At 25.7% G+C, this 14,243-nt stretch overlaps 1 protein-coding gene across 2 annotated transcripts in view; it reads right to left on the bottom strand.

Moving 5' to 3' along the window:
* Positions 1-1,164: 1,164 nt before the first annotated feature.
* Positions 1,165-14,243, bottom strand: part of LOC129963135 (kinesin heavy chain-like) — a 63,005-nt gene continuing 49,926 nt past the window's right edge. The window contains exons 14-27 of one of the 2 annotated variants that reach the window (XM_056077230.1): positions 13,977-14,126; positions 13,318-13,413; positions 11,802-11,897; positions 11,312-11,429; positions 11,045-11,219; positions 9,893-9,994; positions 9,365-9,425; positions 9,103-9,282; positions 7,983-8,119; positions 7,048-7,127; positions 6,258-6,333; positions 6,112-6,161; positions 5,450-5,530; positions 1,165-3,326 (exon numbers count right to left, since the gene is read on the bottom strand). In XM_056077230.1, coding sequence (XP_055933205.1) covers positions 3,304-3,326; positions 5,450-5,530; positions 6,112-6,161; positions 6,258-6,333; positions 7,048-7,127; positions 7,983-8,119; positions 9,103-9,282; positions 9,365-9,425; positions 9,893-9,994; positions 11,045-11,219; positions 11,312-11,429; positions 11,802-11,897; positions 13,318-13,413; positions 13,977-14,126 — 1,425 coding nt within the window. In that variant the 3' untranslated portion in view covers positions 1,165-3,303. The remainder of the gene's footprint in view (positions 3,327-5,449; positions 5,531-6,111; positions 6,162-6,257; positions 6,334-7,047; positions 7,128-7,982; positions 8,120-9,102; positions 9,283-9,364; positions 9,426-9,892; positions 9,995-11,044; positions 11,220-11,311; positions 11,430-11,801; positions 11,898-13,317; positions 13,414-13,976; positions 14,127-14,243) is intronic. The other variant, XM_056077231.1, reaches the window with a different exon arrangement.

Raw genomic sequence — 14,243 nt, 5'->3', positions numbered from 1 at the left:
ATTCAATTATAGTTGTCACATATCTCCATGAATATACTATTATTTCATTACCGTAAAATTGTCATGCATTGATCATGTTAGTATCATTCCATTTAATAAAATAATACTTTTCTAAATCACCAGAAGACAGTCCCAATAGAAGTTTGCCTTTTCAAGTTTTGTATCTATGGCAGCCTTTAAAATTGGCATTCAGGATATCGATACCTCTTTATTCCCTGATCGTTACTCCATCCGTGTTGGACAAGGGCAGATTTAAGTATTTTTGCCCCAAAGCAATAAACGTCATGATGTACTCTTTTAATAAATGTCCAATCTAGTTTCACATGTCATCACATTTTTAACTTAATCAGTGTTGATGATTTATTTTATTATTTTTAGTTCAATACTTTTTAAAAATAAACGTTTTTATTCAATTCTTTCTTTAATGTGTATCTCACAAAAAATAACTAAAATAATAAAATTAACCATGATTATTAGTTAATAATTATACTTTACTTACAAATATCAATATTTAATTGTTATAAATGAGTGCTCAATGCATTCTAATAATGGTACCCAAGGCACGTACCCTTATTTCCCTGTCATAGTTACGCTATTGAACTGAATCGAGACTAGATTGCATTCTTTGCAGAACCCAAATGGTGTGATTGGTTAAAGACCAGTCCTGTAAAGAGAGTTGTAGCTTCCCAATTCCAAAGAACTAATTCAATGCTGGATTTAGATTTGAAGATGCCTTAAGTACTTGAGACATGAAGTCCTTTATAAGTCCATTTAAGTATTTTGTAAGTCCAGTACATTTAGAGTATTTAAATGCACAGGACATTATCCAATGACACTTGTTCATTTGGATAATTTTTTTGGGAGGATAAAGAAGGCCAAGAAATTAAGATCTTAAATAATAATTTGTGTACCTGATAGGTAAATCAGCATTGCACTAATTCCATGGATAGGACAGAGTACATGATACTATTCTGTTTGCAGGCCTTTAATTGTTACCAAGCTTGAAGTGTTCATTTATATTGCGACAACAACAACAACAACAACAACAAAAAATACCATGAGTTGATTGGTTGCTTTGCAGATTTTTAATTTGGGATTCTGCAAATGAAATAATATCAAATCCACTGAAAGCATGACATTAGACTAGAATGAAACTCAAGCCAGTAATAGACATGACTTTATTACGAAGCCACATATCATTTTGCACACGAGTTCTCACAAAGCAATCACTGCAGTTACATAGTTTGAAATAGACTCTTTGTTACAGAACACAGTGCAAAAACATAACATTAAATAACACTTCCTTCTGTTGCAATCAAGAGAGATTTTTGAAGACAGTTACAAAAATTAGAGGATGACATATATTTGCAGAAACATATTTACATCAGATTCAACTTCTACAAGCCAGCAGCTAAATGTTCATTAAGCCAGTACTTCATACAAGCAAAACATTGGTTAGTATTAGTCATATATACTTTGCATTTATTCTCAGAAAGTGAAGAAACATAATATAAAAGACAGGAAATGAAATAAACATGTGCAGCAACTCAAGAATCACACTTTTATCTATCTGTGGTCCCAGTAATCACAAGAAACAATTTTTCTATCAATATAACTTAACTTATTTATATTTTATTCAATAAATAACAATATAAGTACTTGGAGAACTCTACATGACTGATGATTAAAATGTATAGTTAGAGAATGCAAAATACCACTTAAATTACTTTCAAAAATCAATTGGATTTTAATTGTGGCTTATGAAAATAATTTAAAAATCGAATTAAAATATTTAATATGCATTAAAAACTAAAAAATTATTTATGTACATAGCAATACCCCAGAGCTATTACATATAATATTATATTATTTAAAAATATATGCTAAAAAAAGCATGTAAAGAAATTAAAATCAATCAAAGCATTAAAAAAAAGAATAATAATCTAAAATCATTTTAGATTTCAACTTAAAATGAGTTAAATAATATTTAATATTAATTTAAAAAATTCTAATGCTGCAATATATATTGGGGACCCCACCCTTCTAAAACCTAAACATTATTAGCTTCATATTATTTTATCATGCGATGGTATTCGGGAATTGTACCAAAGGAAGAGGATCATTCATATGATTGAAATAATTTATAAGACACTTTGTATTTTGAAAATAAATACATAACACATTCATGTAATACAAAATAAATAAATCTGTGCATCAAAATAAATATATTAGCAAATCGAATAAGTACACTTATTTACATAATTACATATGCCGTAGATGAGATCTGACTAAATTGCACATTCAAACAAAAAGAAGCACCTGAATAAATATGAGACGAAAATAGTCTCTTTATTTATTTAATCAAACAAATTTTAAAGTTTTATATAAATAGCACAAATGCCAAAGTTATAATAAAATATTTTCCCTTGCGTTTCGACAAAGACAGCTTTGCATATTGTACACAATCTGCATAACAGATATTTTTGATGTACAATAGCAGCTGATCACATATTTCCACACAATTTTTTTAAACAGAAGGAAAATGAAAGAAATAGTTTGCACAAAACTTATCTTTAAATAAAACTAACACAATTTTTTTTTCAAATAAAATTTTTTTAAAAAATATTTGGATTGAAAATAAACTAAAAGTGAACATTTTCCAAAATCTTAATTCGAGGAACAGTCTATCACACAAGATGAAGGAATAATTGTAAAAGTTAGTAAATAAATGAAAGAAACTAATAACCCAAGAAAAAAGAAAATAATATAATTTAAAAGTGAAAAAAGAAATTTCTCTATGTATTATAAAGATTTACGGTGTGAAGTACCAGCAAAATATCTAATGAGAATCTTTTGTTTGCATGGAATATATGAAGTTTTATTAGCAATATTTTGGATTTATCAAATTTTTTGAAGATAAATAAAATTTTACAAAGGAATTGAGATATTTTTCCTCCAAATGATAAAAGAACATTAACTATTGTTAATAATTTAATATTTCTTCATTAACTTATCTGTGAAACAAATGAAGACAAAAAAATAAATTAAATTAAATGTTTAACATAAATTGCACACCGAGTCAAATGAATTCTATGAAGTTCAATTCACTGCTAGATACATAAGCAACATAGTTGAAACAAAATATCGCCTCTGAAGCCAAATGAAATGATCCAGTGCGATTCTGTAGCTCCAAAGCAGGTGATAGGTCAAAAAACAATTGCAGGACATTGGGTTGCTAAAAGTGTTCTAACAGATAACAGAGAGGACAAACAGTTCTTTAAGATATCACAAGCTCTCTCTGCATTAACTTACATTAATTTCCTCAGCTGTAAAAAAAGAGAAAATATGTTAAGTAATAAAAAAACATTTTGTAGCTACAAAAACTATCAGAATATCACTAAACTTCATTTTACAAAGAATAAATATCAAAAAGAAATTATGACACTTGAATCCAAATTCAAATAGCTGGATTCAAACCTGCATTCACTGCAGGCTTGCATCATGTCTAACAATAAGACCATTTATTATACATATATGTGTGTGGAATATAAAATTACTTATTTAGAATTCATTGCACAATATAATCTTTTTATAACTGCTTAACTGAAAACATTAATTAATTTTTGTGGTGGAGAGTGAAAAAAACTAATTCACATCCGCCATCTTTATTTTAAGTGAATTATATTCTAAACCAGTATTTGAAAAAAAAAAAAAAAAACATTTCTATTTTTTATACCTATTATTCATATTACCTACCTACTTACACATACATACAATACCGAATAATGAATTGTCATCAAGTATTTTATTATTTTGGCTTTCCAATTTTTAAAATTCAAACTAATTGCTAATTAGAAAAAATTGACACTTTAATAAGGCCGATGCATAATAAACTGACAAATAAAGTATGACAATTTTTTTTTTTTTTTTTGTGATTCTATATTAAATATAAAAAGGTTTATTTGTCTTAAACAGGAAAATCAAATTTAAAATAAGCTATATATCTCTGGCAATTTTAAGCTAAGATTCCAAATAATATTAATGGGAATTTTTAATAAAAGATGAAATTGCTTTTTTTTTTTTTACAATTTATCAAGTTTCTTAGATGAATGCCCAGCATTAAAAAAAATTAAGGATTTCCAGATTAATAAATTAAAAAGAAAAGTATTTTCAGAACTTGCTATGGAAAATATTTATAGACTAAAAAGAAATCTACATGTTTTTTATAATGTATACAAATGTTTATATATTTTATGATACTTTATATTATTTAACATTTGTACCTAAAATTGCCTTGATGACATTTATCCTTTTTATTGTAGTTGTGGAGTAACCATATACAGAATTGTAATAATTAAATTGTTCCTGTTGCACTGTATAGTAGTAGATGTTTTAGTTATACACATAATTCAAATTAAAGTAACATAAGTGTAACTTCTGTTATAGATTAAATGGTAACCTATATTAAGATTGTAAGATGTCAGAATGCATGCTGAATTGGAGTTATGTACCAAACGGTTTTTAAGCGAGTCTTTAATGTTATTTATCTAAAAAAATAATGCAGGTAGAGGCAAATATGGTTAAAATACCATGAGCTAGCTTCTTCAAGCAGTAAAATATGTCTAGAATCGAATTCTATGTTTACAAAATTTCGTTCCTGCCATTTTTACTTATTTTACTTATTAATCTTTCTGTTTCAATCAATTCCAACTTTTTCCATGTTTCAATAAATTTTTGAATCCATATTGAACTAGACTGGAAATCAATCAGTTGCATTTCAAATTATTCAATTTCCAATCAATCAAATTGGGAAAAGTTCAGTTTATCAAATAAAGTCACATGCAAACCGTTTTCATCGGTGGCGTGCACAAAATATTGTGTATATTTACACATGTGCCATCAATAGCACGCGTGCCATTGGTTCACCATCCCTGATCTAGTACAATGCAAGCACCCACCACAACACTTTTCATAGAAATTGCAATTATATAAATAAAAATAAATGAGAAAAAACCATAGAAGTACAAATTTCATTTATTTAATTTTCTAAATTGTTTCGTAAACAGCAAGGACTCAACATAATAACCTGACTGCTTTCATTGATCCCTGATATGTTTTAAATTTGAATGAATGCAGAATAATACCTGTTCACTCTTCAAATTTGATTACCTTGAATTGAAAATTTTGGACAAATACTTTTTCCCCCCATTTAGTCAAATTATGCTCTGAAGTATTAAATTTATCAATTTGTAAAATTTTGAAAATTCTTTCATGACAAAATATCTTTAAATCAATGCTGTAAAAATATTGTTACTTGCTAGTTATTTAGTATCCTATAAGATTTTTATAAATTAAAAATCTAGAAAAATTTTAAGTTTTCAATTTTTTTATAGATTAAATGATTATCAAAGCATTTAATGAGTTGCATAATATGATTGATTTTACTCACGTTTTTCAGTGAAATTGTTCTCATTTGAGATCTTCTCAAAAGTCTTTATAGGTGTGATTTCAATTTCATTGATTATTTTCTCTGAAAGTAGAAAAATGAAAATATGAATTAACAAACTGCATGTTAAATAAATATGCAATTAAATTTTTATACACACATTTACAATATAAAAAATTAAGCATAAATATTAAAATATAAAGCAATTAATTTCTATCTTTATGACATTACAGGCATGAAAAGCAAAATGCCAAGAAAGAATTTACTTAAATGTTTATAAACTTTATATGAAAAATATGCAGAAAGTCAGGAGAAAGCATTAAAATTTATTTTATGCAATGAAAATATAGTTCTTTATAGGAGGCAAAAGCAACAAAATGTAGCAAACCTCCAGTATTCTCCTGTTTGTTTAATTCTGCAAAAAAGGCTGATTATTACGATAACACAAAATGTTGTATAATGAAAATATCCAAAAAATTACAATAAAGTATTAACAGCTTTTAAATTATTAATTTAAACTATAAAAACAAATTTTTTTATTAAAGTATTTTAGAAAATAGGCGGGTTACAAATAAAACAGTTGGAAGTTTTCTACATGAAGACTTCCAAGGAATAATTAAAACATTCATATGAATAAAAGAATTATATTTTAAAAGTAAAAGTACCTGAGATAACCCGCCTATTGTCATTTCTTCCTAAGTTTGCCCTGAAAGATCAAAAATAGATTTTCAATGTTTCACAATGGTATTAGAATAAAACATAACAAAAAATTACAATATAAATTTCATTATAAAAATAATATTATTCTTACATATTTAACATAGGAATGATTCCAGTTCTAAAACCAGCACCCACAAGATGAGGCTGACCAGCACGAATTGGCTTAGCTAAAATACGAAATTTAGTGATAAAAAATCAATCTGTGAAAGTAACAGTTGTAAGAAAGATCATTACAATTACTAAGATTATAAATGCTAGTAATTGTACTTACAAACAATTACTAGCATTTGTGAGCATTTTCTAATCAATAATTTACAAAATTATTGATTAGAATTAATTCAAGCTGGAAACAATTTCAAATAGTTTCTCCTTCAGAATTACATTTTTATAATGAGTTCTAAAAAAATCTTTGATTATAAAAGCATATTTTTTTTTTGTATATCAAGAAATTAAATCTAGGTAAAATAAATATAACAAAAAATAAGATGCATTCTAAGAAAAACTAGACAAATTATTTCTGACTTTTGAATATATCCAAAAGAACACACTGTAAAAGCATTTGTATAATTTTTTCTCATATTAAGTTCAATATTAATGAATTTATTAATTTTTTTAAATTTCTATATTATTTAATAACATATAAAAAGATTCAATTTCAAGAATCAAAGCTACCATAAAAAAGACAGAAAAAAAATTACAAATATATAACAATATATCTATTGAAAAGAAAATAGCATGAACACTATGACTCACTTTGCATCTAAAATTGCAAATAAGGAATACATGAAAAGCATTTATATTAAATAAAGTATTTTAGCAGTATAATTATATATAAAATAACACAAATGTAAACAAGATTTTTCATGGTAAAACAAACATACCAATTTGAGCCATATGACCCCTTCTAGTTATATTCTTTTGGCGAACAGCTTCTTTAATACGATCTACCTCATACTGATACCTAAAATAAATATTAAATTTTATTAACATATTTTACAGTTATCTTAAAAGATTTTTGTATTAATCTATTAGTTAAGTAAATTAACTTTTCTAACCAGTAAATAGGAACTAATCAAAAAGAGTGCTTCCCCCTCAATTTCTTCATAAAGCAATTTTTTCCCCTTGTTCTTTTATCTTACTCTGCATTTTCCAAACACTATAGCAGAGAGGCAGGCAACAAATCCTTAAAAATCACTGCAGTGTGCAAGATCCCCCCCTCATCGACATTCGAGAATAATGATACTGTATGGTGCATCTAGTGCTTTATAACAAAGAAGAAATGGGAAATGCATTTTAAATGCCTTCCTTCTAACTGACAAGATCCAAATTTGACAAAGATCTGCAATTTGGTTACAAAGATGCTTACTAAATTTTATTTATCTTGTAATTTTAAGTTATCATATTCTCATACACACAAATATACAGACTGATAGAATTTAGAAAGATTAGTTACTTTAAAAAATTTCTTTTGTCATGTTATCTCCAAATAATATCCCAGCATTTTATAATTGTAAATCTGTTCAGTTAAAATATTTAACAAAAAATGTTTCAAAAAGTTTTTAGATACAACAGGGAGAAAAATTTCTAAGAAATAATAAGTTGATAGCTAGACTATATAACAGTTTAGCTATGTTTATTACTATGAAGTGAATAATAAGATCAGTTTATTCAAACATATTTATAAAATATATACATGTCGAAGTATTCAGATCAATTAAAAAAATCGTTAACGATTATCTTAAAAATATATACATAATTAATCTGCATGTATAATTGAAAATATTTTCTGTAAATTTCAATAAATTGATGGCTTTACCTTTTCCTGTCGCGCATTGCACTTTCTTTGGCTTCTTTTAGAGCTGTCTCCAAAGATTTCACCCTATCCATAGTTGCACGTAATCTTTTCTCTAATTTTGGCAACTCACAACGAAGATCAGCATTATCTCTCACGAGCTGAGAATAAAATGATATCTGTACACTAATATGCAGTCAAGATATTAAAAAAATACATGATTAAATAATGACACAATCAAACAAAATCATATAATTTATGTTTGAATTTTTTAAAAATTGCAAGAAATAAGAAAATGATATATGAAAAATTTTGAGATATTAAAATTGTCCTACATTATTTGATATAATATTTGAAACAAAGAAATAGATCAATCAACAAACTTGTCAATTTTCTAAGATTTCATAAAAGAAGATTGTAAAGATTGAAACTGACAAAAGAAAAATTGAAAACAAGTATTTTGTTGCAATCTTTTTTTTTTTTTTTTTTTTGCCTTTCCATTTCACAAATAATATTTAACGGTTTAATAAATAACATATCTTGAACAAAGGGGTTTAAATATCAAAATTTTAGTTTTGTCTTCTATTAATAGCAACTAATGAGATTTAAAAACATTTGGTCACATTCATTTTTTACATTTATTATTCCTAATAAAGTTACAGATCAAACAGTTTTCTAAATTTTTGAAAAAGAATATGTCTTAAAAAATTATACAATATTTAGTCATCAGTGTCAAAGAAAATTTTTTATAGTTCTGTAAAGATAAAACTATAAAAAATGCTTACATTTCCCCATTGAAAAAAAAATTAGCTGACTTTGTTTGAAAAAGAAATTTTACTTGTAAAAGAGTGCAAAAAAAAAAAAAAAAAAAAAAAAGAGAGAATTAAATTATTAAAAAAAGAAACAAATGTTCCCTCAGCAATTCAGTTAATCTATTTTTATACACGGATAATATATTTTTTTAAGTACCTTTAAAGATTAAGAACAATTAAAATTATAGAATTCTTAGACATTTTGAGAGAGAGCAAGTTTAAAAAGACAAATTCAAGTACAAATTTTAACAAAGCAATTTTTGGTTGAAAAAAAAAAAACAATTAGCGATCTGAATTTGCATATTTTAAGTAATTCCTGTATAAATACTTACTTGTTTGTGAACTTTAGTAAGTTGATCCAAATTATTTTCAAGGAATGCAATCTTTTGTTTCTGTGCAGGAGTACCATTGGCTTCCTCATTTTCTTCTCCCATTGCAGATTTCTTCACCCTGCTTTGTAGATCCTGAACGAACAGTTTGCGCAAGTTGTGCAAAGTTTGCAATTCTTTCAACTGAAAAATGGTAATTGCATTATATACAATATAATGTTTCTACACAATTGAAACATTGTAAATAATTTACTAGAATACTTACAACAGTTTCTTCAAGACCTTTGAGATCCTGACGAGCCTGTTCTCTCTTTTCATTCATAAACCTAAGAATATCCAAAAAAATACAAAATAAATGCTTAATAATGTTTTCTGTGGTGAAAGTCAATTCTTAGAAATTAAACAATCATAAGTAATTAGTTTTTAGCTCACCAGTGAAATAAAAATGCAAATATCATTTTATTTCTTAAAAATTTGTATACAATTATTTAAAATTGAAGTGTAAATCTATTTTATTGAAATTAATTTTTAAATTTATTTCAGAATTTTTTAACTTTTATTCTTTATTTCAAGTAGTAAAAAAGCCTAGTTGTAAAATAGGTTCAGTAGGTTGCTTACTCTACTAAAATTACAATAATTTCATTCGTCATGAAAAATGAAAATTTTGTTTAAGATATTAAATGCTTTTGCTTTAAAAAAGCAATTAAGTAAAATGTTTATATGAATAAAAAAATACAACTAGTACTTAAGCTTCAAACGGTAAAACAATTTCTAAAATTATGACAATACGTACATCAACTCTTGCAATTTTGCACTCTTCTCCAGTTCCTCACTCTTTAGTTTATCATATTCCTGTTGGAGTCGTTCCTGAGCTAATGTAAGCTTCTGATTAACACTGTTGAATAGTACAAAGACAGGATTGTATATTAGCATGGAAATGCTTACAGTAAAGAGAAATATGTTTACAACTGTTTACATGTGAATTCGATAAATTTTCAGTGTTTTAAAATGAATATTTTACAAAATTATAAAATTTTGTACCTTAAGAATAAATACTTTAGATTTAAACGAGAAGAAAAATTCAACAGCAAATATAGATTATTGTAACAAAGTATCAGTATCAGCTAATTTAGTATTTAGGTAAAACAACTAAGGAGCTGGATCAATCTTTCAAAAATTTAGAAGCACGATAATTAAAAATAAAAAAAATATGTCATCAGGACTCATCAAAATAGAATCTATTACCACAAATACATCCAACAGTATGCAAATTAATTTCACATCACATATTTTAAATAAAATAAAAACATCAGAAGATAATTATAATTTTTTTTTTGTCTCAATGCTTTTTAACATTTTTCTTGAAATGAAGAATTAAATTTTATGGGCTAAAAACATTGTTAAGCCCATTTTAATGCACACTTCAAAGATTTGGGCTAAGGCTTGAAGTTACGAATACTTTTAGGTAATTTTTAAAAGAATATCTATAGTGGAATAAGAATATAATTAATAGCTACATGAATGTTTTAAAGATATTGATAGTATTACATTTTTACTATTGCAAAATATAAGGTGGTAAAAATTGCTATTCACATGCCAATTGAGAGTATCTTTAAAAAGATAAGATTTTCTAATAAAACATTAGAAATTCTAGAGGAAGGCCTAAAATTAGATGAATATATCAAATTGACATCTAATATTATTAGATTAACTAATTGACAGAATATTGATGAAAATAGGTCAAGAGGAATACTCATTAAGAAGACCACTTAAGAGTTCTAGACACTGATGATAAATTAATTTCAGAGATTTATTTTACAATTTTATGTGAACAGCAAACACAGAATTAGAAAAATACTTTCAAATTAGGAAATAAATACAGATATTATTAATAAATGAGAATTTTATTCCTATCTTCAAATGAATACATTTAAGCAATACATACTCTCTTAGTTTATTGATTTGATTTTCCTTCTCAGCTATTTCATCACGCAATGTAGACAGTTGCTTCTGATGTGCTTCTCTGTGTTTTTCAATTTGTTGTTCCAAAGCTTCTTTCATTTTTTCAGCAGAGTCTTTCAGCTTTTCTTTTTCTTTTGAAGTTATTATATGCATTTCCTCTGTAACATTAAATCAGAAATAGTTTCAGATTTAATACAGCAGATATAATGAATATATATAAATATTTAGCTCATATGAATACATTTCTTACCAGCTGCTTTCAATTTAGCACATTCTTCATTGAGAGCATCAACTGATTCTTCAAGAGCTCGTTTTTTGGCATCAACATCCTTCATAGTCTCTTGCAAGGTTCTCATCTTTGCTTCATACTAATGCAAAATAATTTAAATACAATTTTTGTTATAATCAAAGTAAAATGCAAATTTAATTTTAAAATGTAATCAAAAGAAGTTCCAGTAAAATTTCTAACAAAGACAGTAAAAAGTTAAAAAGAATTGGTGGGCATATGAAAAATTGATTAAATTTGAATACTACTATATAAATTTCCTTAAAATTAAACTCTGTATAACAAACAAAAAAAAAAAAAAAGAGAGAGAGAGAGATTAACAGATAAAAAAAGACTGAGAGATTAAAGAACTAAACAGAGTTAATGAAAATCAGTAGGGTACGAACGAATATTCCATAAACTTAAATAAATAATGATGCCATAGATGCCAATGAAGTAACAAAGACTTTCTTACCTGACTTATCAATAGTCGACCTTCAGCAAGCTCTTTTTCATTTATTTCAATCTTTTTATTGCAATCCGCCTGAAAGGCTTCAAGTTGATGACACCGCTATATTGAAAAGTAAAATAGAAGAAAATATAAATGTGTAACTAAATCTTACAGGGTTCAGAAAAATAAGGCAAATTATGAGCAAAATTAACTTTAAAAGAAATTTTAAAAAATAATATAGCAAAATTTTTACAATTTGTATAGTTTCTTTTTGTTTTTTACAATAATCTAATTTGATGTATGAAAATGTATCATTGAAGTTTTGCTTAATGATTGTGATGCATTAATTTTTTATTGGTTTTGAACTACTCACAAACTATTAAATGATAATACAGATATTTGGTTATACATATAAATTCCAATACTAAATGATTCAACTATTTTTTTTTTACAATCTGCTTTAATTGAGTTACATTATTATGTACTTGTGTTTTTATCATTTTAAAACTTAAAGTCTACATTTTTGATAAATTCACAAGCCAGTAATTATGCAGGCGTATGGGTGGAAGTTTCTCATAATACAGATAAAATGTTTTCTATAATTTGAAAATTAAATATTTTCCTGGGGATGATAGTTAAACTACATATAAAAAGTTTAACTGAAAATTATTCAGGCAATATGCTTGGCAAATAAACTCTTCTGGCAATATATTTTCAAATCATTTTTAATTCATCATTAGAAATAACAAAATAGTAAACAGTAGAAATAATAAAGTGACAGACTTTTGCTTAATTTTCTTATGCAAAATGTGGATAACTTTAGGAAAAGATATGCATTATAACATGCCAAATAATGAGTTATATAATTATATTAAAGTATTTTTTTATTTTATAAATGCAATCATTAACTTATTTCATTTTGTAAACAATATCCATTAACAAATTAACAGCATTTCTTTCAAAGCTTTCAATGTTCAGAAGGTATATAGAGAAAATTGTTAGTCTTCATTCATAGAGATAAAACTTCAATAAATATAGATTTTTATTGCTGCACAGCAATAAAGTACATTCATTATTCTCCATAATATGAGAAGAGTGAATAATATTGTACTGAATATAGCAGTTCTATCTCTTCTAAAGAGAGTACAAGTGGAATTTAAATATTTTCCTGCTATTTTTATCAGACTAAAATTTGGATTTTAAAAAATGAACAATAATTATTGTTAAATAAATATGAAAGAAACATCCTGATATGTATATGCATATTACAATTTTAAAAGCTCATATATTTTTTTTTATTGTTCATCTTCACTTGAGTAAATTTTTTTTTTAAATGAAAGCATAATTTTTCTTTAATGGCATTTTTTTAATATTTATAAAGTTTACTAAATTAAATTATTAATATCTATATATTAATATGCTAATTGAAATCATAGAGCAAAGAAAAATATAGCGCTTAAATATAGAAAAAAAACTGAAAATTCATTGCAGTGAATTGTAATTGAATTAATTGATTGATTTAGAGAGATTGCATACTTACTGTAGTGAGTGCTTTAACTTCAGATTTCATTTTACTAATAAAAAGTCTAGCTACAGTAAATTCTTCTTCTATTTTTCCAGACACTTCAGCTGAAAACTATAGATGGAAAGAATAAAAAGAGAAGAAATCTTTAATCAAGCACATAAAACGTTACATATAGAATTTTAAATATAAATTCTCAAGGAGAAGATAGGGGTTCTCTAAGCTATCAATATAATTAAACTATTAGAGAAAAGTTACTTCTACATATAAACACTTTAAATTTTAAATTATTTTAATTGTAATATTATTGCCAAAATTAAAATCAGGAATTTTAAGTAAATAGTTTTCATAATATGATTTTTTGAGCTTAACTTAAAACATTTTTCAAACGCTCAAACCGATATAATTCAAGTGCTTGTAAAATGAGAATTATAAGTAAAATATTTAATCTTTTCATTATTTTATACTTTTTTTTGTTCATCAGATTCATCAATTCAATGGCAACAATCAAATCAAAGACAAAAAGCTAACATTTAACAATAACAGTTTCAGAACTAACTATACCCAATTTTTTAAAATGATGTTTGCATATTTAGGATTTAAATAAAATCAGCTGAAATGAAATATTTTTTAATTTTTCAAATGATTTCTGACATTTGACTTTTTGGAAAACTTACTTTAGTTTCTACTGAGTTATTCCCAAGTACATGGCCAACTTCTCCAAGATCCTTCAGTAGGCTTGTAAGCATCTCTGTTACTCTCTTGCGTTGATGAAGAGTTTGATCTTTCATTTGTTGCAGTTCATTCTGAGCTGTGTTCAGTTGAGACTACAGAAGAAAAAATGAAATGATATAAAAATCAGATAATTTAAAGTAGAAAAAATATAAAAGAATGCTTATGAGTACACATTGAGTTGCAATAAAATATTAAAGAAAATACATTTT

This window comes from Argiope bruennichi, chromosome 3, assembly GCF_947563725.1.
Source record: "Argiope bruennichi chromosome 3, qqArgBrue1.1, whole genome shotgun sequence".
Taxonomy (NCBI): Eukaryota; Metazoa; Arthropoda; class Arachnida; order Araneae; family Araneidae; genus Argiope; species Argiope bruennichi.
This window is presented reverse-complemented; position numbering and strand designations above follow the sequence as displayed.